General features: G+C 39.8%; 1 protein-coding gene across 1 annotated transcript in view; it reads left to right on the top strand.

Annotated features, from left to right (window-relative positions):
* Nucleotides 1-25005, top strand: part of CORIN (corin, serine peptidase) — a 220436-nt gene that overhangs the window by 101141 nt on the left and 94290 nt on the right. The window contains exon 5 of the mRNA XM_068542232.1: nucleotides 21682-21795. Within this exon, the coding sequence (XP_068398333.1) occupies nucleotides 21682-21795 (114 nt within the window). The remainder of the gene's footprint in view (nucleotides 1-21681; nucleotides 21796-25005) is intronic.

Here is a 25005-nt window from a genome sequence, read left to right on the forward strand (position 1 = left end):
CCCTTGGTGTCCATACGTTTCTTCTCTACATCTGTGTCTCGATTTCTACCCTGCAAACTGGTTCATCTGTACCATTTTTCTAGGTTCCACATATATGCATTAATATACGATATTTGTTTTTCTGTTTCTGACTTACTTCACTCTGTATGACAGTCTCTAGATCCATCCACGTCTCTACAAATGACCCAATTTCATTCCTTTTTATGGCTGAGTGATATTCCATTGTATATATGTACCACAACTTCTTTATCCATTCGCCTGTCAGTGGGCATTTAGGTTGCTTCCATGACCTGGCTATTGTAAATATTGTTGCAATGAACATTGGGGTGCATGTGTCTTTTTGAATTATGGTTTTCTCAGGGTATATGCCCAGTAGTGGGATTGCTGGATCATATGGTAATTCTATTTTTAGTTTTTTAAGGAACCTCCATACTGTTCTCCATAGTGGCTGTATCAGTTTACGTTCCCACCAACAGTGCAAGAGGGTTCCCTTTTCTCCACGCCCTCTCCAGCATTTGTTGTTTGTAGATTTTCTGATGATGCCCATTCTAACTGGTGTGAGGTGATACCTCATTGTAGTTTTGATTTGCATTTCTCTAATACTTAGTGATGTTGAGCAGCTTTTCATATGCTTCTTGGCCATCTGTATGTCTTCTTTGGAGAAATGTCTATTTAGGTCGTCTGCCCATTCTTGGATTGGGTTGTTTGTTTTTTAAATATTGAGCTGCATGAGCTGTTTATATATTTTGGAGATTAATCCTTTGTCCATGGATTCATTTGCAAATATTTTCTCCCATTCTGAGGGTTGCCTTTTCATCTTGTTTATGGTTTCCTTTGCTGTGCAAAAGCTTTGAAGTTTCATTCGGTCCCATTTGTTTATTTTTGTTTTTAATTCCATTACTCTAGGAGGTGGATCAAAAAAGATCTTGCTGTGATTTATGTCAGAGTGTTCTTCCTATGTTTTCCTCTAAGAGTTTTATAGTGTCTGGTCTTACATTTAGGTCTCTAATCCATTTTGAGTTTATTTTTGTATACAGTGTTAGGGAGTGTTCTAATTTCATTCTTTTACATGTAGCTGTCCAGTTTTCCAGCACCACTTATTGCAGAGACTGTCTTTTCTCCGTTGTATATCCTTGCCTCCTTTGTCATAGATGAGTTGACCATAGGTGCATGGGTTTATCTCTGGGCTTTCTATCTTGTTCCATTGATCTATGTTTCTGTTTTTGTGCCAGTACCATATTGTCTTGATTACTGTAGCTTTGTAGTGTAGTCTGAAGTCAGGGAGCCTGATTCCTCCAGCTCCGTTTTTTTCCCTCAAGACTGCTTTGGCTATTCGGGGTCTTTTGTGTCTCCATACAAATTTTAAGAATTTTTTTCTAGTTCCATAAAAATGGCCATTGGTAATTTGATAGGGATTGCATTGAATCTGTAGATTGCTTTGGGTAGTACAGTCATTTTCACAATATTGATTCTTCCAATCCAAGAACATGGTATATCTCTCCGTTTGTGTCATCTTTAATTTCTTTCATCAGTGTCTTATAGTTTTCTGCATACAGGCCTTTTGTCTCCCTAGGTAGGTTTATTCCTAGGTATTTTATTCTTTTTTGTTGCAATGGTAAATGGGAGTGTTTCCTTAATTTCTCTGTCAGATTTTTCATCATTAGTGTATAGGAATGCAAGAGATTTCTGTGCATTAATTTTGTATCCTACAACTTTACCAAATTCATTGATTAGCTCTAGTAGTTTTCTGGCGGCATCTTTGGGATTCTCTATGTATAGTATCATGTCATCTGCAAACAGTGACAGTTTTACTTCTTCTTTTCCAACTTGTATTCCTTTTATTTCTTTTTCTTCTCTGATTGCTGTGGCTAGGACTTCCAAAACTATGTTGAATAATAGTGGTGAGAGTGGACATCCTTGTCTTGTTCCTGATCTTAGAGGAAATGCTTTCAGATTTTCACCATTGAGAATGATGTTTGCTGTGGGTTTGTCATATATGCCCTTTATTATGTTCAGGTACAGTCCCTCTATGCCCACTTTCTGGAGAGATTTTATCATAAATGGGTGTTGAATTTTGTGAAAAGCTTTTTCTGCATCTATTGAGATGATCATATGGTTTTTATTCTTCAATTTGTTAATATGGTATATCACATTGATTGATTTGCATATATTGAAGAATCCTTGCATCCCTGGGCTAAATCCCACTTGATCATGGTGTATGATCCTTTTAATGTGTTGTTGTATTCTGTATGCTAGTATTTTGTTGAAGATGTTTGCACTATATTCATCAGTGATATTGGTCTGTAATTTTCTTTTTTTGTAGTATCTTTGTCTGGTTTTGGTATCAGGGTGATGGTAGCCTCATAGAATGAGTTTGGAAGTATTCCCTCCTCCGCAATTTTTTGGAGAGTTTAAGAAGGATGGGTGTTAGCTCTTCTCTAAATGTTCGATAGAATTCACCTGTGAAGCCATCTGGTCCTGGACTTTTGTTTGTTGGAAGATTTTTAATCACAGTTTCAATTTCCTTACTTGTGATTGGTCTGTTCATATTTTCTATTTCTTCCTGGTTCAGTCTTGGAAGTTTATACCTTTCTAAGAATTTGTCCATTTCTTCCAGGTTGTCCATTTCATTGACATAGAGTTGCTTATAGTAGTCTCTTAGGATGCTTTGTATTTCTGCGGTGTCTGTTGTAACTTCTCCTTTTTCATTTCTAATTTTATTGATTTGAGTCCTCTCCCTCTTTTTCTTGATGAGTTTGGCTAATGGTTTATCAATTTTATTTATCTTCTCAAAGAACCAGCTTTTAGTTTTATTGATCTTTGCTATTGTTTTCTTTGTTTGTATGTCATTTATTTCTGCTCTGATCTTTATAATTTCTTTCCTTCTGCTAACTTTGGGTTTTGTTTGTTCTTCTTTCTCTAGTTCCTTTAGGTATAATGTTAGTTTATTTGAGATTTTTCTTGTTTCTCGAGGTAGGCATGTATAGCTATAAACTTCCCTCTTAGAACTGCTTTTGCTGCATCCCATAGGTTTTGGATCATCGTGTTTACATTGTCATTTGTCTCTAGGTATTTTTTGATTTCCTCTTTGATTTCTTTAGTGATCTCTTGGTTATTTAGTAATGTATTGTTTAGCCTCCATGATTTTGTGTTTTTTACGTTTTTTTCCCGGTAATTGATTTATAATCTCATAGTGTTGTGGTCAGAAAAGATGCTTGATATAATTTCAATTTTCTTAAATTTACTGAAGCTTGATTTGTGACCCAAGATGTGATCTATCCTGGAGAATGTTCCGTGCACACTTGAGAAGAAAGTGTAGTCTGCTGTTTCTCGATGGAATGTCCTATGAACATCAGTTAAATCTGTCTGGTCTATTGTGTCATTTAAAGCTTCTGTTTCCTTATTTATTTTCATTTTCGATGATCTGTCCATTAGTGTAAGTGAGGTGTTAAAGTCCCCCGCTATTATTGTGTTACTGTTGATTTCCTCTTTTATGGCTGTTAGCAGTTGCCTTATGTATTGAGGTGCTCCTATGTTGGGTGCATATATATTTTTAATTGTTATATCTTCTTCTTGGATTGATCCCTTGATCATTATGTAGTGTCCTTCCTTGTCTCTTGTAACATTCTTTATTTTAAAGTCTATTTTATCTGATATGAGGATTGCTACTCCAACTTTCTTTTGATTTCCATTTGCATGGAATATCTTTTCCCATCCCCTCACTTTCAGTCTGTATGTGTCCCTAGGTCTAAAGTGGGTCTCTTGTAGACAACATATATATGGGTGTTGTTTTTGTATCCATTCAGCAAGTCTGTGTCTTTTGGTTGGAGCATTTAATCCATTCACGTTTAAGGTAATTATCGATATGTATGTTCCTATGACCATTTTCTTAATTGTTTTGGGTTTGTTTTTGTAGGTCCTTTTCTTCTCTTGTGTTTCCCACTTAGAAATGTTCCTTTAACGTTTGTTGTAGAGATGGTTTGGTGGTGCTGAATTCTCCTAGCTTTTGCTTGTCTGTAAAGCTTTTGATTTCTCCATCGAATCTGAATGAGATCCTTGCCGGTAGAGTAATCCTGGTTGTAGGTTCTTCCCTTTCATCACTTTAAGTATATCATGCCACTCCCTTCTGGCTTGTAGAGTTTCTGCTGAGAAATCAGCTGTTCACCTTATGGGAGTTCCCTTGTATGTTATTTGTCATTTTTCCCTTGCTGCTTTCAATAATTTTTCTTTGTCTTTAATTTTTGCCAATTTGATTACTATGTGTCTCGGCGTGTTTCTCCTTGGGTTTATCCTGTATGGGACTCTCTGCGCTTCCTGGACTTGGGTGGCTATTTCCTTTCCCATGTTAGGGAAGTTTTCGACTATAATCTCTTCAAATATTTTCTCGGGTCCTTTCTCTCTCTCTTCTCCTTCTGGGACCCCTATAATGCGAATGTTGTTGCGTTTAATGTTATCCCAGAGGTCTCTTAGGCTGTCTTCATTTCTTTTCATTCTTTTTTCTTTATTTTGTTCTGTGGCAGTGAATTCCACCATTTTGTCTTCCAGGTCACTTATCCGTTCTTCTGCCTCAATTATTCTGCTATTGATTCCTTCTAGTGTATTTTTCATTTCAGTTATTGTATTGTTCATCTTTGTTTGTTTGTTCTTTAATTCTTCTAGGTCCTTGTTAAACATTTGTTGCATCTTCTCGATCTTTGCCTCCATTGTTTTTCTGACGTCCTGGATCATCTTCACTATCATTATTCTGAATTCTTTTTCTAGAAGGTTTCCTATCTCCACTTCATTTAGTTGTTTTTCTGGGGTTTTGTCTTGTTCCTTCATCTGGTACATAGCCCTGTGCCTTTTCATCTTGTCTATCTTTCTGTAAATGTGGTTTTTGTTCCACAGGCGGCAGGACTGTAGTTCTTCTTGCTTCTGCTGTCTGCCCTCTGGTGGATGAGGCTATCTAAGAGGCTTGTGCAGGTTTCCTGATGGGAGGGACTGTATTTTAGTTTTTTTAAAGCACTTTTTTTTCCCTGCAAGTAGCTCCACATCTTCATTTTCCACTGAGCCCTGCAATTATGTAGCTGGTCCTGGCTGGGGGACTAGTCTGTCTGCTCAGCTTTCTGCAGCTACCTCTTGGCTGCCTTTTCTATGCCTGCTACTGAATAGCATGAAGTCCCATAGCTTCTTTGCCCTCACACATGTAGCTCTTTTGAGTTTTTAAAAGGGATTTTGGTTACTAATGATGAATGAGAAAGAGAGGGAAGTCAAGGCCGGGCTTCTCGTCAGGCCTCTGTCCTCTTCGGTTTCTTCGCTCAGCTCTTGCCTCTTGGAAAAGTCAGAAGCACATGTGGTTGATATCTGCAAAAGCACAGATGGTTCTTGGTTGCACCAAAGCCCGATATCAGATTCATTTACCTTTTAGAGTATCATTCCTGAGTCTTTTGAACACTCATATTACAGGAGTTGAATCGGACAGCAATTTTCCCCTAGTGATCTTACATGGCCCAGGATCCCTGCCACCCTGGGCTCCTCCTACAATAGAATTGACTGAATCAAACTGGAACCAAGAAAAATGACTAGAGAGAGATGCCAGATCATGGCATCTCTGACACAGGGAATGGGAAGAGTAGGGCAATCGTCAGGTGGGAGAGAGGGCACACTTTCCTGAGCCAGTCATTTGCAGGTGGCTGTATGTAAGAGGCATAGAAAAAATTCATAAAATATCAAGGCATCTGTGGTTGGCAGAATAATGGCCCCCCAAAGATGTCCCTGTCCTAATCCCTGGAACCTGTGAATATATTAATTCACGTGGCATTGGGGAACTACAGTTGAAGATGGAAATAGGGGTGCTACTCATCTGATCTGAAAATAGGGAGTTTCTCCTGGATTATCTGAGTGGCCCAATGTAATCACAAGAGTCCTTAACAGTGGAAAAGGGAAGCAGAAGAGGAGAGTCAGAGAAAGAGATGTGACGCCCATGCAGGATTAGAGAGATGCTACGTTGATGGCTTTCAACATGAAGGAGGGGGGCCATGAGCGAAGGACGGGGAGCCCCAGCCGCTAAAAGCTGGAAAAGGCAAGGAAACAGATTCTCCCCCAGAGCCTCCATAAGGAACACACACTTGTGAGCATCTTGATTCTAGCCCAGCAAGAACCGTGTCAGACTTCTGCCCTGCAAACCTGTGAGAGAATAAACTTCTGTTTTAAGCCACCTAGTATGGGACAATTTTTTACAACAGCAGTAGGAAACTAACACAGAACCCTTGAGTGTTTTATATTAAACGCATGGGCTCTGGAATCACACTGCTCAGGTTTTATTAAGTAGCTCTGCTACTTATTAGTCAAGTTATGGAGGAAGGTTATCAACTTTTCCAAGCCTTGGTCTCATCCTCTGATAACATGAGGTATCACCTCATGGCTGTGGCTGTGTTCTTAGGTATAAATGAAGGTAAAGCCTTTAAGACATTGCCTGATAAATAGAGAGTGGTTGATAAGTATTAGCTTAAAGTCGTGGATATCCGATCCTGGCTGGAATTTTTAGCAAGAGAGGACGTCGCTCCTCTCTGATTCCCATGGAGTTCACTCTCGCCCCTTCTGTGGCCCCTGCTGCTCCTATGTTGACCCTCTGTCCTCTGGGGCCTTTTTTACCCAGGTATGTCTTTGCTGGGGCCTCACTGTTTAGATTCTACCTTTTTCCTAATTTTTTATACTAATTTTCCAATATTTTTTTAAAAATAAATTTATTTATTTATTTTTGGCTGTGTTGGGTCTTTGTTTCTGTGCGAGGGCTTTCTCTAGTTGCGGCGAGCGGGGGCCACTCTTCATCGTGGTGCGCAGGCCTCTCACTATCGCGGCCTCTCTTGTTGCGGAGCACAGGCTCCAGACACGCAGGCTCAGTAGTTGTGGCTCACGGGCCCAGTTGCTCCGCGGCATGTGAGATCTTCCCAGACCAGGGCTCGAACCCGTGTCCCCTGCATTGGCAGGCAGATTCTCAACCACTGCGCCACTGGAGAAGCCTCCAATATTTTTTTTTAAAAGATAAATATATACATAAAGTGCTGTCTCCGGAGGTATTAATCACTGATAACGCCTTGTCTCTTTTAGTCTCTGTAAGGCCTTATGATTATGATTGCTGCCATGTCCAGCACTGTCTACAGACAGCCTCCAGAATTCTTGGTTGGTTGAGTAAATGAGGAATCCCCAGGAACTGCCTTTTAATTGAGGACTTTTGGCTTAAATTAAATGAGTGAAATCCAAACTGAGGAATTTCAGCTGGGAAATATTTTAGGCAGGGAGCTCTCCCAGGAGCCCTTCGAATCAAGCTAAATTTCACAAAGTATTTGGCCTCCTTTTCGGTCTACTTGTAAACGGCCCTGGAAGGGTTGTCACAGAGTTTTCTTAGGAGGATAGTTTCAGAGAAAAACTGGCTGTTTTCTTCAAAGCTCTTAGAGCAGAGAAGTTTGGAGCTTATGATGCTAACATTTCAGAAGACCTTTTCTACAGCGGGGGAGAGTTTCATTTCAATGTGGGCACCATGGTGAGACTTTCCAACAGGCATTTGTAATGAGATTATCTTGTAATAAGATCACTTGCTGAAAGATCATTTCCATTCCACAAAAATCGCATTAGGTACAAATAACAATTCTAAAAATGTATATAAAGCCACTTGAAATAAAACTAACAACTGGATTTCTGAAATTATTGGTTGCTATGAGAGTGGAAAAAGTCAATTCTGAAATAAATGCACCAAGTACCATGAGTGTTCCAAATGCGTTTGTCTATGAGAATTCATATTTGCGTGTCTGTATTTGAAGTGCAAAATGATTTTTTAATGTGATTTTATTTTAACATCATTAGTGAAAAATGCATAAAATACAATTGTTTTCAAATACTGTCACATCTGGACACTTGTCACAGTTATAGCATGGGCTCTGTGCTTTGCTTCATGATGTGGTCTCCCTCTGGTGGTCGGTGTTAAGAAAGGGACTGGCTTGAAAGCAGCCATCCAATTTCTTCCCTTTGGCATTTCGCTGAAACTTAAACCTGGAAAGCATCTCAAGAGTTCTTTTATTCTGTTCCATTAAATACAGATCAGGCTGTGTATTTCATATTTTGGCCATTTCAGCAATATAAGAGGCTTTCTTACTTTAACAAAAATCAATCAGTCAGTCAATCTGTAGCCTTTCCCCTACGGCCATGGCAGAATCAGTTTTGACTATTAGGGAGCGTGACTTGATTTACCTATCTCTGTGGCCAATATTTGGTGTGTCTTGGCCAGAATATTTGTCTTAATTTTGGCCATGATATTTTCCATCTGCTCTAGAAAGGTTCTGGGTTGAATGCAAAGTTTATTTAGCCCACGCTCTATGTCCATCATATATCCTATGGCTGTAGCAGGAAACAAAACAGACAAAATCTCTGCCCTCCTATAGTTTCTTTTCTATGACACATATAGATATGGTTTATAAAGACATAAACCATAAAGACTGATACAGTTGACCTCACGTATATGTAAAATTTTCTATAGCTGCAGAGACTATTAACTTAAAAGACAAATAAGTGATGGCCTGGAGAAAAATAATTGAAAGAAATGGAGTTTCAATAAATCAGTAAGGAAGAAAACCAGTAGAAAAATGTGCCAAAGATATGAGTAGGCATCAATCGGGAAAGACTTTTTATTTCTCTGTAGTAATAATTGGCAGAAGTGCGATTTCATGATTTCACATTTACCCAGTTACAGGCACAAGCAAAGGATGCCCTTTAGAAAAGAGAAGCCTCCCAGCTGGAATTCCCTGTGAATTTCCACAACCTGTCAGGTGGTGAGGGTCTCAAGCTGAGTTCTCTCCTGTGGCACTGCACAGGGTCTATGTGCTGAGTATGGCTGCCATCTTGTGCTCCTGCTTGGAAACTGCATGTTACTTATCCTTTTGGCAAGTGGAAGAAAATGGACCTTTACCCAGGGGCATCACCCCCACGCTGAGCTCAGTCCCCCGACCCATGCACCACTGGCTGACCCTCATGTTATAAAGTTTCCCAGAATTAACTTAAGCACAGAAGGTTGATCAGTAGAGTATTTTTAGATGAGACTACATCACTGCTCAAATTGCAGTATTGAGAGTCTCTAGTGACAGGCACGTAGTTTTTGACTTCCCATTATGTGCAGCAATGTCTTTCCTCCTTTCAGGGGTAAAGTAAACCTTTCCCTACTTGACTCAGGGCTGACCTTGTTGCCAGATTACTTGCCATTCATTTCTAATTCCTGTATGTCTTTCCTGAAATTCCGGCCTCTCTTAACCTATCTTTTCTTCCTGCCTTGGCTCATTTTGCCCGCCTGATTGGATCACGTATCTTGTATACAGGGGGACATTATTCCTGTTTACAGGTACGAAGGAACATGTGAATCCTGTGAAGATTTTGGAGAAAAATTTAGTATTTTTTCCCCCTCGCTCTGAGCCCTTGGATACTGTGTACCCAGTCTTCTAGTCTTGGTAAGTTGGCAGCTATGACTCTGGAATGCAAGTTAATTAAATTGCGCTTATATTTAGTTTTAGGCAAGGCTGATTTTTCCATGTCAGGTTTAGTCTGTGTGGCTTTGTTATATATAATACTGGTAACCAGGGATACTAGGAGATATTTTATGTAGCTGTGTTGTGGAGGGCACGCAGAGTAGAAAAGTGGAGGAAGCATGGGAGAGAGAATTCAGGGACCTCCCTGTTCCACCAGCATGCAAATCATTTAACAGGACACAAACGATTCAACAGTAAAAGTCAACTTGCCTGGAGCAATTGACTTCCTTTTGTTGTCTCTGAGCCAAAGAAACGTTGGGAATTCTATCCCTAGATGTTGTTATATTGATTCCCATGTGTGTTGATCTCTTCAGGCTATGTTCTTTTCCAGTTGTCTTGGTTGGTACGAAGAATTCAGTTGCCCTCACTTCCAGGTCTAAGTGGGCAGTGCTATATCTACAAGGTTGGAGAATAGGACGCTCTAGTTATTTGCAGGATAACGCTTTAAGCAAAAGGCATTTTTAAGCACTTTGTGATGGCCATCTTTCAGAAGTGAATTATACACTTACCAGTCTTAGTAAACAGAACATAGTGGGCTTTATGTGATTCGGTGCCAGGTGCTTTACATCCATTACTGATTAATATATATTCAAAGACGATTCCAAAGCAGGTGGAATTCAGATAAGGAAACTGAAGCCCTGAAAGGTTAAATAACTTGCTCAAAGCGGCACAGATAGCTTAAGTTAAATCCAAGTCTGTACTTTTTCTACAGAACGACTTTTATTTTGGTATCTCAGGGTCATCATTGTGAATAATTGCTTTTCTTGTCTGTAGACCCAGTCAATATCAGTATGGCTATTAGGGTGAGTGTTTATGAATTAATTTTCTCGCCATTTTCTTTTAATCATAATAGCATTTAGAATTGAAGTGACTTGATTATTTGGGGGTGGTTTAAGCTTGAAGGGTTAGGTAGCTGGAAGTATCTAGGTTTTCCTGACTCTGCCTTGACTCAACCAATGGAACGTGTGCTGTCTCCATGGCCTACTGCATGGGGGCAAGTGAATGGGGTTTGTTGTGATCAGTTAAGAGGATGGATAGCAGAGGGGGTCTTGGGCAGAGCCCCAACCTGGGGCTTCAGAATCTTGGCATCCAGCTACTGGCAATCTGCTCTGGAAGATAGGTGAGATCCTACAGTATCCTGAAGATCAGTGAATTTTTAGGAATGGTAATGCATTGGAATATTCTGTTACAGTAATTAACAATAGAGAGTAAGTGGGAAAGTGATGTAGTACAGTCTTCATGGGATTGGAAATGAATCTGTAGACATTAGGGTAGAACTGTTATCTTGTTACCAACCAGGGTTCTTGGCCTTCCTTAATCAATAGAAATTGATAAGAGGCCAGACAAGAAATGCAGGCAAGTCTTTACTGGGGCTCCTGTAACAGGTTCCCTTGCTCGCTCCCTGAGGTGGGGATAGGGGCAGATCAGTGGGTGACCAGAGGTGTGGCTTAGGTGGTCTGCCCACTCCGTTGGTGGTGCTGTGTGCAGGGATCATGAGTAGTACCCTGCTTTTGCTCTCAACACCCTGTTTTTGCTCCCAGCTCTTTACAAGTGGCAGTTGGGTTTGTGGTCTTTTTCTATGGTGTTGTCCATAATTTGCCCCAATTGCGCATGCATGCGGCTATTTTTAGTCCCTTATAGTTTCTTTGTATTTTGTTGCTGGAGGAGACATTTGTCCAGGTGCCAGCACTGCACCAAAGGGTCCCAGGACCCAGCCTGTCTCAATCTGTTCTTGAAAGGTATTTTTCCAAAGTTCTTTTCACAGTAAATTCTAAATACGTATGTTTACTCTATTTTTGGGTCTCAGGCTACACAGTATTGCGAAGTCATAGACAATTAGTTCTAGCTTTTAGATTATCAATACATAAAATAGACAAAAATAAAAGAAACTGTGATTAAAAATAAATTTGGTTTGAGTTGAAAATGAAATTCACAAACTGTTAACTTGTATAATGACATCAGTCCAATTTGTGTAGCCCAACAAATAAGAAAAATACCATGGAATGGCTCTTCAAAACTGCTTATTTTTCTTTGCTCATCTTTCTTCTAAGTCTTTCCATAGATGTCTTGACCGAGTTATACATTTAATAAAGATCTAAAAAAATGTTAATATGTATAACTTTTTAGATACTACCATATGCATGCAAGAGACTATTTTCTTTCCAAATCATATACATCTACTTTATTTTTCATAGGTTTATATGCATGCATTAACTGTTTTATAGAAAACATTCAACAGCTGTCTGAAATCTGCCAAAGGTTGTGTGTATAATATACCATCATTATCATTTTATGATTCATAATGAATAATCACAAAATATCATTTGAGACAGCCTCATGTTTGGAGAAAATCTCAGAAGTATTTTAAGTACCACTAAGTGAGAATTACTTTGTTTATAAAATAAAGGTTTTATTTCCTAAAGCAAGTTCAGAAAGTAGCACTCCTCCCTCCCCCGCAAAAAAAAAAACCCCTGAATTTAGAAATCTCTGCCTGCCTGATAATAATCCCTGACAAGAGGGTCAACTATAAACATGTAGTTTCTAACTTGCTTATGTTCTTTAGAAACTTGAAGTTACATTATTGCACTTATTTGCAGGAAATGATAAATGACAGAGTCCTGGTGTATATCTTATTTTCCAATGATTTTTGACAAAATTGGTTCAGAATCCTATTTAAGTCTTTTAGACACTAAAACTTGAGGTAGTAAACTAGTATATTCTTTTAATTAGACAATCCCTATTTGGAAGTTGTTTTTCTTATTTTTAAAAATTTCCTTCTCTCTCTCTCTCTCTCTCTCTCTCTCGGCTGTTGAATGAATAAGGATTCCAAAAAAGTTTCTTTAGACTTCTGCTTGGCGGTCTATTTCTGCCAGTCCCTGATCATAAAGCTTGACTTCCTGCTTTTTACTCTGCTCTTTCTTTACTTTCTCCCCTGTCTAATTAGATTTAAAATCTACTGGGCAAGTTTTATCTAACTCTATTTTATACTGTGATTTTACTTGAGATGTTGAATGAGGACATGAACTGCTTTCTAAACTCTATTTCCATTGCTCTCCTATCAGAGTGCCACCAGTGACAAATCTATTCTTGTTTCCTGCTAATGATTTTTAGATAATTTTACAATGATTGATTTTTCTATAGAATGATAGATCTTCCTTCATGCTGTCAGACAGGCAATAAGTATACTTAGCTCTTATTTTCAGAAATTTAAGCTGAAGGCCAGCTGGCAATGTTTCCATTGAATCAAAGCATGGCTTTATTTCAGAGCGGAAAAAATTGAGTCAAGGAGTACCTTAGTCTTAAGGATATTTAATTGGGGAAGTTGTTTTGAAATTGCTTTGAACATTGGTTTGACAGAGATGGTTCCTCACTAAGAAAAACATATTATATAATAGGCACTGAGGGACTTGGAACTAAAGAGTTGGACTGTAGTGAGGGGACCGGTTTTACCTTGTCTTCACAGCAAGACGGTCACCCCAGATCATAAAAGAGGAAATCATGTGGCACTTCTATTTTTAGAATATCTAAATTAAGAGCTCTTTAAGTGCATTTATGCAACAGGGATTACTGACCGCCTACCATATACTACCTTGGTAAAAAGATGTTGAAAGTTGCTAATAGAGTCATTTGCATTCTCTGCAATGAATGAAAAATCTGTGTAATAGAGCAATTTATTAAGGAAACATAAAGGATGTGTGGTGTCATCTGTGCATTCTCAGAAAAGGGGGACCAGCCTTGAGGAGAAAATGACTGAGCGGAGATTATGTGATCACCCAGAGTGGGGTGGCATGGGGGAGGGTTAGAAGTGGGCACAGAGGATGGAGGAGACATCCCCCAAGGCTTGGAAGGGGACTGGGCTTTGGCATGTCCCTTACGTAGCAGAGACTGGTTAGTACTTGCTTGGGGGAAGAGGCAGGGTCTCAGAGAGGCATGGCTGCGTGGGGCAGCTGGGAAAGCTGATGTTGGGGACCATGGCCCTGTCATGACCCTGCTGTGGCACAGATGTGATGGAGCGTTCTGTCTACCATAAACCCCGAGGGCTTAGAACCTTGAGTCCCTTACCCCACCTATTCTCTGAAGAATTGAAAGCTAAGCCCCTTCCGCAGTTCTTCCCTTGGATCCTTGTACCTCCCTAAGGAGGGAGAGGCCCCCCCCAAAACATGCCTGAAGAATATTTCTTTTCACCTTTTTGAGTGGGGATTAATTGAATTAATTTGATTAAGTGAATTAACTTGATTTAGAAAAATAAGGTGATGTGGCATTTCTTACCTCATAGTATTAGACCCACGCCCACTGCGTTTTCACACAGGGCTGTCCTCAGTTCACTGTGGTTCCAGGTCTCACCTCTCATGCTTATTTCTCTTGTTTTAGACCTTTCCTAAACTCCTCCCTGCTATGCCCGCCCCTCTTAAGAAGTTACTCCTCTTGTGTCCCATTCTTTCAAGTCTAAATATAATGAAAATCTAAACATTCTGTAATTAAATTCAGAGCTAAGTATTCATTGCCAAGAAAATTAATTAAAAGCTCTGTCAGACTTGAACTGAACACTTAAAATCTTAAAGGTGAAGGGGTTTTCAAACTTGTTTTTGGTAGCAGAAACCCATTTTCAAAGGAAATTGTACACGGACTCAAATGTATAAAGCAGGCAATGGTAGAGTTCTCTGGTTGAAGTGGAGTAGGGGACTCAAGACACCCCCTTAACCCATGATGTGGCCCCAAAGTCCCTTGGTATCCTAGAGTTCATCTAAAAACCACCATTTTACCCCAAGGAATGGGTAACGTGGGTGTAGGTGTTGGGAAAATGTTAGATACATCATCACAGGTCGGTGGGGAAGATTATTTTAGGTAGAAGGGTCTTTGATACTCATTGTCCTAACATATGAGCAGATGCCGCTGAGAAGCCAGACTTGTCTGGGGGTTTGAGTGAGTATCCTGCTGTAACAGAGAGCGATTATCGTATTTCACCAGCAGTTTATTCCTCTGGCAATTAAAATAATAAAATTGTAAGATATTTATTGCCTTTGAACATGTAGGACCAAGAAATAGGAGTGATCATGTGGTCCTGCTGGGCACCTTCTATTCTCAGTCTTCATTTATTCATTTAACAAATATTTAATTCCACGCCAGACTCAGGACAGGACACAACAGGGAGAAAAACTGATAAAGTTCCTTCTCTTAAGGAGCATACGTTCTAGAAGGGAGAGGGTATAAGCAAACAAATACTTATCTTCTGCTAATATAAATTATGTGAGTCATAAAGTAACGGAGGTTTGTTTGTTCACGTTCTGATGGTACTATTAGAAGGGACTAGCATGGGTGCCCCTCGCCCCCCATGTTTAACAGATGTCTACCAGATGAAGAAGAGGAAGAAGAGAATGAGAAGGATTTCTCACCTTAGAAGACAGGTACTTCTGAGGAAGTCACACTGTAGTGATGGGATTAAAGGGACAGGCAGATATAAGACAGGCTTCATTTTTAGATTATAACTATATTCCTGACATCCATGATCCTCCATCCCCGAGCTCCTGTATCTTCAAAAGTGGTCATCATTTATTTGATCTGAGCCAACCTAGAGGCAGAACTTAATACCCCTCCCTGCTCCCTCCAAAGAATGTACTCACACAAAGCATTAAAAACCGCATTTCTTTTTGCCCCACTTCCCTTGTAATCTGCTGCCCCATTTATCTATTCTCTTCTGCAGCAAAGGATTTGTCCTTCCATTCTGAGCTACTTCCTCTCTTCTCATTCTCTCTTCAACATACTCCAGCAGACTTTTGTCCTCACTGCTCCATTGAAACTGCTCTTATCCGCATCCCCATTTCTCAGTTTCATCTTACCTGACTTAGCAGCAGCTTCTGGCACAGCTGATCACTTCCTCCTCTTTGATACACTTTCCTTTCCTTGGCTTCCAGGATAACATACTCACCTGCTGGGTTTCCTTCTACCACCGGGGCCACTCCTCAGCCTCTTTGCTGGCTTCTCCTCTTCCCTGTAGCTGTTACACATGGGGTTTAATAGCTCAGCCCTTATCCATCTTCTCTGCACCATCTCACTGAGTCTTCCTCTTCACTAGCCATTCCCCTCATGATCTCCTCCAGGCACACCGGCTTTAAATCGATTTGCTGATGGCGCATACATTTATATTTGTAGTCCTGTCCTCTTTCCTGGACTTTGAACTTATGTACCCAGTTGTCTCCTCAGCATTTCCAGCTGCACATCTCTTGTATATGTCAGACCCAGCGTGTCCAAATGATAACTCCTGATTTTTTTCCCCTTGGTCTTTCTCTTCCAGTAGCCTTCCTCATCTCAGCAGATGGCAGTTCTTGTCATCTGGCTGGAAACTTGAAGCCATCACTGGCTCTTGTCTTTCACAACTTTCATCTAATGGGCCAGGAAACCCTCCTGCCCCTACTTTCAAAATACATCCAGTATCCAATTGTGTCTCAGCCCCTCCACTGCTACCACCTCCAAGCCGCCATCATCTCTTCCTGGATTGCTGCAATAGGCTCCTAACTGTTATTCCCTACTGTGTTCCTTGCCTTTCTGGAGTATTTTCAACACAACAGGCAGAGATCCTTGAAAACATAAGTCAGATCATGCTACTCTTTACTCAAACCTTGTAATGACTATTTTTTTTTTTTCTTGTCTAAGCTACAATGTCCTTACAAAGCCCTCTGTGGTTGGGCCCTCTCTTCCCCTCTGCCTCATCCCTTAGCTTCTCTACCCTTTTACTCTCTCTGCTTTAGCCACATGGGTCTCCTTAGTGTTCCTGATGCCTGCCAGCCGTGTTCCTGCCTGAGGGTCTTTGCTTCTGGACTGAAATCTTCCCCTGAGATTTGGTTAACTCCCTCCATCTTTGAAGTTGTTCAAATGTCAATGTTCAATGAGACCTGCCCTGGCACCCTAATTAATCTGGGGACCTGTATTACCCCATCCCCACATCTCCTCTCTCTCTTAGTCTGTTGTACTCTTTTTTGTATTTTTTTTTGTCTTAGTCTGTTGTACTCTTTTTTATAGCACTTATTACCTTCTGACCTAATATATAATAATTTTCTTCTTATTATATCCATTGATATTGTTTGTCTCCGTAGACTGTAATGTCTGCAAAGCAAGGGATCTATTCTGTATTCAAGCTCTTAGAAGAGTGCCAAATTGATTAAATAAATAAGTGAGAATATCAGAAAGCAACATAATCTTTGCTGATTCCCTGTGGTAGATGGAGGAAGTGATTACACCTCCCATCAACAACTTGAAACGTCCCTTTAGATATTTCTGTTTTCCAAAGAGTCTTCTCTATACAGCCCCTCAGGGAGACTCAGCCAAGTTTGTAATTTCTCTCTCTCCCAAGACAATGCCCAACAGCACAGTTTCCTGTCTCTCTCCAGGGGGATCTCATTCTTTTCATACAGAGCTTTTTGATATCCATCCTTACCTATTCCAGACATTTTAATGTTCAACAAAAGGAAGGGCCATCGAGTACATATGACTTAGAAGGCAGAGTAAAGACCAAGTTTAATTATTGACCGTCCACTTGGATTTCCTTTCTCCTCTCTCACCTCTTATCTTTCACCCCAATCTTCTTATCAACCTATTATGGGGAGACACAACACTCTTCCCAAGAAGTATTCTTGCATCAGCTGCTGTAAGATTACACTCATTCTTTTTCATATGGTCAAATAACTTTGTAAAAGGTAAGAGCAATAGTGGTTTATAGTAACTTAATTTCGAGCAGCATGTGGAATGAAGGGCTGACAAGCTCTCAGTATGGGTGCAGGGGACAAAGCTGTGTGCCAGGTCGGCTTTCTCTTCAGAGATAGAGTTGAACTTGAGCTTTAGACTTTAAACAAGGACTCAAAGTCACGGTGAATGAGGATACTATGCAGTCAGAGATTGGTGAGTAATTTCTGAAAAAGACTCTAAAAGTTAACAAGCAGAGTAATGAGAGCATTTGCCAATATAAATGCTGCCCATAATACACAGACGGAGAGAACTGATAGGGCTGGAAGCAGTTGCAGAAAATCTAAAGTTTGTTTCAGGCTATGGATGTTATTTCAGCAGACTGTTTTCGGAAACAAGAAGACTGAAAAGAGCTGATCATCCGCAGGGGTGTATACTCTTCAGAATCCATGAAATTCAGAAGTCCAGGTGATTCATAATTGTCCTCATCATTTGGACATGTAAACCAGTATCTTAGGCAATAAGTCTTTGTATACTGCTGTCATGGTGTTAATATTAATTAATGGTCACATGTATAAATGTAAGTAACTTTGGTGGTGAAGCATCTTTAGTTAGTAAAAGTATCTTTATCAGATGATGATCGGTAGAATACATGCTACGTGAAGGTGGGGAAGTAGTTTTGTTTTCTTTACTGCTGTATCTGTAATTACTGCTACAGTAATGCCCAGCACATAATAGATAGTAAACATTCATTCAATCAATGAAAGAATCTTGTAAAGTCATTGCCATTGATTTAAAGTCCAATATATACCTCTTAGAGTTATAGATGATGTTAGTGGAAATGGTGTCAAGAGTGTATAGCATGGCTTCACCTCAGGGAATCTCCCTTCGTCATCTTAAGGGCTCAGTCTAAAGGCTATTGGAAGATGATCGTTATAAGACAGTGAATTATGGTTGAAAAATCTCTCCAGAAACTTGTTAAGAGCTCTCTCAGTGTGTTCTCCAAAAACCGAGAGCTCACAAAAATGTCATCTCATCTGGTCCAGTTCACCTGAGGACAGACGTTTATCTTTCGTTTAGAGAGAAAAATAAAGGCAAGTTTGAACTTTTACCTGAACCTGGTACCCTTGAACTCAGCACCCATCAACTGGCTGTGTACTAGAAATGGGGAGTGGGTATGGTGTGGAGGATTAGACCTGGAGCCCGGACCTCACGATTCTGGGGTGGTTTTCACCTTTTCCTAACTCCATGGCTTTGGGTAGATGCTGTCTTAACCACATGATACTCTAGTTCCTCTATTTGTAAACTATCACTTACCCCAAGGAAGTTGTGATAGAATTCTTACCTGTGTACTTTATGGGGCTCTTTGGAAATTGTAAATGAGATATGTCTGAAATGCTTTGCTAGTTGAACAGTTTTTCACAAATAATAGTGGAGATTCTGAATACAGGTTAGGAAGAAATCAAACAGGAAGAGAATGTACAAAGCTATCCTGATTGTACAAAAATAGTATTGATTAATGAAACTATGAATGTCCAAAGAACTTGCAAAAAAAGAATAAGAAGAAAGAAACAATTTTCAATGTCCTAAAACCATGGGCAGCCACATCTCCAACTGGGAAACCACACAAAAGAAGTCAGTTTCTGATGCGTCAGCAAAGACACAGGATATCGATAATCAAAACAATGCAAGCAATGCCATATTTTAAATTTGATCCAGGTTTGATATAACCATACACAAGAATGGCTTTATTGGAGTAAAATATATAGGTTCTTAAAGATGAAACCTAGATGTTAGCTATTTAATGTTGAGCTTTCAGCTACATTTCCCAAGGACTCATCAGAGCCATAATGTAAGGAATGCAATAATTCTTCTGAGGCATTGCAGCTGCTGAAATGCAGGCAGATGGAATTTCTGCACTCTCTACTATAATGCAGAAACAATCTCACAATAGGATAAACACTTATTCCTTGAAAACTTTCTCTTAACCCTAGAGAGAGGCTATTGTGTAGACTGGCCGGTAAAATCTTTAATGTTTTGGTTTTTCATTTTATATCTGGTTTCCTGTATACCCTTTAGGAGTCTCTGTCTGTAGCTATAGGAGTACAGTCCTGCGCCGAATCCAAGACTATACAAAACATAAGAATGTTTCATGTCTTGGCAGTTGAAATCCGTAGATGCCATTTGTATTGGTACAGAAATCATGGGATATAATGGAAAACCAGACTTTCATTGTTGATATTGTGAAGGTTACACATGAATTAGCATCAGAAGAAACATACCAAATTGACTAGTACTTAATGTTCAGCAAATCGAAACTGACTCCTTGATAGCATTGGAAAATAATCCATCAATTGCATATTTTCTTTTGCCTTGTGGCAATATATTGTGCTCCATTGAGATGGAGGTGACTTTTTCCCATTAATTAAGAACCTCCTGAGTGCCAGCCACTCTGCTGGGGAACACGGGACATATGAGTGGCATGGACCTTACTGCCTGGAATGTTCAGTCTGAACTTTTCTGCATTTCAGCTTCTGAGTTAAATGCTCCATGCTTCCTGGTTCCCTTTAGTTAGACAACAAGGTTCATCTCATCAAGGAGCACGGTTCAGGGGGGTGGTGACAGTGACCAGCAGGAGACCACAAGGCTGATCCCACTAACTTTTGTGGCAGGGAGACAGAGAGTTACACAAACAAGTTTCGGGAGGGTTATATTTATTTACCGTTACTCTGAATTGGGAACTCATGAAAAAAGTTAGTTGTTTTTTTTTTTTTTTCTGATTATAAAAGTAAGACATGATCATTATAAGAACACTTGTAAAATACAGAGTAAAATACAATGAAGAAAATAAAAATTACTTTCAATCCCAATAGCAGGGATAATCATAGTAACCTTAGATATGCTTCTTTCTAGGCCAGATTGTATTATGCTTTTTCAGAACCAAATGCTGTTTTTAAATTTTTTTATTTTTTTAACTTAAAAAAATATATTTATTTATTTATTTATTTATGGCTGTGTTGGGTCTTTATTGCTGCACATGGGCTTTCTCTAGTTGTGGCGAGCGGGGGCTACTCTTCGTTGTGGTGCACGGGCTTCTCATTGAGGTGGATTCTCTTGTTGCGGAGCATGGGCTCTAGGCGCACGGGCTTCAGTAGTTGTGGCACGGGGGCTCAGTAGTTGTGGCTCACGGGCTCTAGAGCGCAGGCTCAGTAGTTGTGGCACACAGACTAGTTGCTCTGCGGCGCGTGAGATCTTCCCGGACCAGGGATCGAACCCGCGTCCCCTGCATTGGCAGGCGGATTCTTAACCATTGCTCCACCAGGGAAGTCCCCCAAATGGTGTTTTTACACTTAAATTATCTTGAACTTTGGCCCAGGACATTATTTTTTACAATATAATTTTCAATGGCTATAACAGTATTCCTTATTACGGAGCTATCAAAATTTATTTAACCAGTCTCCTATTATTGCATAGTTGTTATTTCATAGTTTCCTTGTGATAAACCATGATGGTATGAATATCGTTAAATATTAAATTTTGCACTTATTCATAATCATTTCCTTTGTATGAAGAGCAGAAATAAGATTTCTGGGTCAAAGGTTTACACATTTAAAAAGCATTTGATGCATATTACCACATATTGAAGTGTATTTTAAAACCCATTTTGTTGAATTGACATCCTTTCATTAATGGTTTCCCTTAGAAAAATCTTTCTAGCTTCTTCTCTTACATTCTGTGTCTAATGTAATTTTGAAACAATTGAATATTTGTTGAATTTTGAGAAGAAAAAGGACACTGTAATACTTAAAGCAAAGAATACTAAAATGCAACCGTGTTAAGGAAAAGAATGAAAATATTATTAGCTAATGTTGTTTCACATTCCTTATGCCAAAATAGACCCTGACATTTTTAACTGGCATTTTTATTAAGGCAAGTAAATAAATATATTTCAAATACAAGGCATGGGGTCTCTAAGCCTGTGTTCAAGCATGTATCAACTATTCGTAACTGTACCTTTCTCTGCAGGACATTGAGCAGCGGTGTAGAAAGAGAGGGTTTTTGTGGTTTTTTTTAAATGTTTGTTCAATAAATAACATTTCACTTTGAAATAATTTTCTGTTATTAAGAAAAATACTCCCATCTGGTATTTTTTCCCCACCTAAGTTGTGCAATTGACGAGGCTGCTGTCTTGTGCTGTGAAAACCCACTGGTGAATTTCCTTTTGCTCTTCTCAGGCAAACACTCTTTGTAGTCTTTCCAGGTAATTTTACAATTAATGTTCTAGAAGGCCAGAGAAAAATTGGTGATAATGAAACTGAGGGAATTGGGAAGCACATCTGTTGAATAGCAAGGGAAGGTTTTCTTTCTGTCCTTTATCTCTCCTAATTTTAAAAGGGGAAAAAAACCACACCTCTTATTTATTTTGGCATTGTTTTTCTGCCCTTTTTTTCAGTGCTCTGCGGAGGGGGCGAGAACTTTCTGTGTGCCAGTGGCATCTGTGTCCCCAGGAAACTGCTGTGTAATGGCTACAACGACTGTGGCGACTGGAGTGACGAGACTCATTGCAGTATGTGACAGGCTGTGTGGGGTTTGTCTGGGGGGGACAGGGATTCCATTCAGGGGCCTGGAAACCAGCGCCGTTCCATTGTCCAGTACTGACAACCACCCGGCACTTGGGTGGACTTCTTTTAGTTTGCTTTTCTTAAGTGAGCAAATGTGTTTATCTTCCCTCACTCCGTGTGACAGCTGCGTGTTTGCACACCTTCCAAAGGCCTGATTTCATTAGGAACTCGACAGCTAGATGTGCGTTGGAACAGATCAGGGACTGAAGTGTTTTTGCTTAAAGTATCTTAAAATTGGGAAAAGGCTTTCTGTTTATTTTGTTTGGGTGAGGGTTTTTGTTTTTGTCTTTAAAGCTTTGAGTATAAAGGTCAACTTTTTTAGAAAAAGAATATTTTTTACCCTCATGATTTTTAACAGTTGTGACACAGAAGATGCAAAATCTTTTGTTCGTTTATGCTTCCTCTAAATCTGGAGAGAGTGATGGCAAGGACTGTTTTGTATCCATGGATCGGTAGATTCAGCCTTAAATATCCTCAATTTACTTACCATTGATTTGATCAGTCATTTTGACTAAAACGGTGGTTTGTCCAATATCGTATTTGTCTGCTTGGGCTGCCTTACAAAATACCACAGGCTGGGTGCCTTAAACAGCAGAAATGTATTTTCTCACAGTTCTGGAGGCTGGAAAGTCCAAGATGAAGGTCCAACAGGGTCAGTTTCTGGTGAGAATTCTGTTCCTGGCTTGCAGGCAGCTGCCATCTGCCTGTGTGTTCACATACCCTCTTTGGAGAGGCGAAGGGAGAGGGGAGGAGAGAGAGCTCTGCTGTCTCTTCCTCTTCTTACAAGGGTATGAGCCCTATTCAGTTAGGGTCCCACCCTTATGACCTTTATCACCTCCTCACAGGCCCTGTCTCCAAATACAGTCATGTTTGGGGTCTAGGGCTTCAACATACAAATTTTGGGCAGACACAGACATTCACTCCGTATCAGATTTATATTCAGTTCTCAAATTGATTTGCAATTATGCAACAGATAAAAAGGAAAAATTAGCCTCAAGAATACATTGCAGGATCTGCATCCGAAACAGGACCATATGCAATGGTGTTCAAATTGCTTTCTAATGGTTATATGACCAGCAATAGTTACTGTGGGAAAAGCTGTGTTTTATTCCCTGTAGGGGTTACCAAGGCTTTATAAGGGCTCATCTCAGTTGCTCACCTGAGTTGAAAGATTCCTCTGGTGTGTTTGCCAGGTGGACCAACTCTTCTCCATATGAAGGGTTAGGATGCTTATTTACCATAAGTTTTGAAAGACAGTATATTATGGTAATATTTAGGGTCAGTGTTTCCCAAACTGGTGTCCCATAGTACCTGAGTCTTGAAAAATGCTTGGGAAAAAAATAAGTTTGAGAAATGCTGTCTATCAGATCTACTTCTTAGAGAGCTACAATACATAATCGTTCATTAAAGGTTCTGATAAATCCCACAGTTTAAAAAAAACACATTAATTTTATCTTGACTTGGAGTTTCCTCAAAATTATTTGTTTATGTATACCCTCACCTTTAATTAATTAATTTATTTATTCGTGCATTTATTTATTTTGCATAATATCTAGCATCCTGTAGAATTTCAGTTAAGCCACCATATTTTTTGGAAATGTTTTCACTAAGATATTTGTTTTTATAATTTGGAATTCTCTCTTCAGAAAAACTTATGGCATGTGATTGTACATGAAAAACATTTTTTTAGGATGTTTATTTACATTAGGGAGTATTGCTGTGGACTTGGGAACAAATATTGTGTAAAGCACCTACAGTAGGGATTTTAAGTGGTTCAGTAGAATTATATACAGTAATGGGAGTTACAGTGGAATCTCTTGTTTATCTCCCAATTATGGCCCATGTTACGTCATATTCAAATTCTGCGTGTGCCTCTACCCCCAGTGCTGGGCTAACACTGGCTTCATGATTATGTTCCTCCACTACACTGAGCATTGCACTTTAAACAGTAAGAGATTTCTGCTGCATTTGTTGAAACTGAATTTGAAGGAGTAAATTTTCCTAGTCAGTGACTGAACAAAGAAGGTAGTATTATTATTATGCAAGGTATTCAGCAATATCCTAGGAGTGCAAGAGTTTATTAAGACATGGGCCTTCTTCATAACCACACTTCAAAAACCATTTGGCTTAGTTTGTTGAGGAAATACATCCCTTCAGAATACTTGTCTATGAAAATGCTTAGTTGGACATTGAGAGCTTTGCATGCAATTGTTCTTGACCTTACAAGGACATCTGCCTCTGAGTTTTAACATTCAGTGCTTGTGGCATTTCAGCATGCATGTTTATAGAAGGTGCCACCTTCCTGTTGTCACCACCCTGCAGTGAAGGAATAGTGTTAAGTCTGAATTAGGGCGTGGATACAGATCAGAGCTGGAATGCAACCCACAGATACTCCTGCGGGGAGAAGGAAACTTTGCTGGGCTTCCCAGTGGGAGTACAAGGATTTGCCACGTTCTGAGGGTCCTGGCGGGTACAGGAGGGGGATTGCCTTCCAAGGAAGGAAGGGAAGGGATTTGCTATTTGTGAGTTCCCTAATCAACTGTACAAGAAGCATTTACCTACATGATTTGATTGAATTTTCAGCAAACGAAGTATTATTCCTTTTTGTTCAGATGCAGAGCCGAGGCTCACGGCCATGAATGAATTTGCCAGTGGCTCAAAGTGCTAGATTTGAACCCCCTCCTGAATGGGTCCAAATCTAACTGTTTTCTCTAAACTGTGCTGCCTTTGACTTGCCCATGTCCATAAAAGTGCGAATTTGGTGACTGATTGTACTCCTATCATTCATAAGACAGGAAAATGTTTAGTTTGGATGCTCTATAATGCTGAGGGAGATAATTGTCTTTTACAGGGACTCTCCAGGTATCTGGGCCTGCTTACTGACCCTCCCTGGCAACTCATTTTGCCATGTTTATCAGTCTCTTTCTAATCAGTAAAATGGACCGATTTCTAACCACCTAGAGCAATTTTAGTGGTATAGCGAAAAGATTTTTGAAGATTAAGGTTTTTTTTTTTTTTTTTTTTTTTTAATTTCTAGCTCTGTAGCTGGAGGCAGGCTACTTCTCCAGGTTTTCCTTGTCATCAAGGCTGGCAGCACAATTGCATCTCCAGGAAGCCCCACCTGCGGGGATTCTAATTCCATTGGTCTGGAGGGG

This window comes from Eschrichtius robustus, chromosome 4 (genome assembly GCF_028021215.1).
Source record: "Eschrichtius robustus isolate mEscRob2 chromosome 4, mEscRob2.pri, whole genome shotgun sequence".
In the NCBI taxonomy this organism is placed as follows: Eukaryota; Metazoa; Chordata; class Mammalia; order Artiodactyla; family Eschrichtiidae; genus Eschrichtius; species Eschrichtius robustus.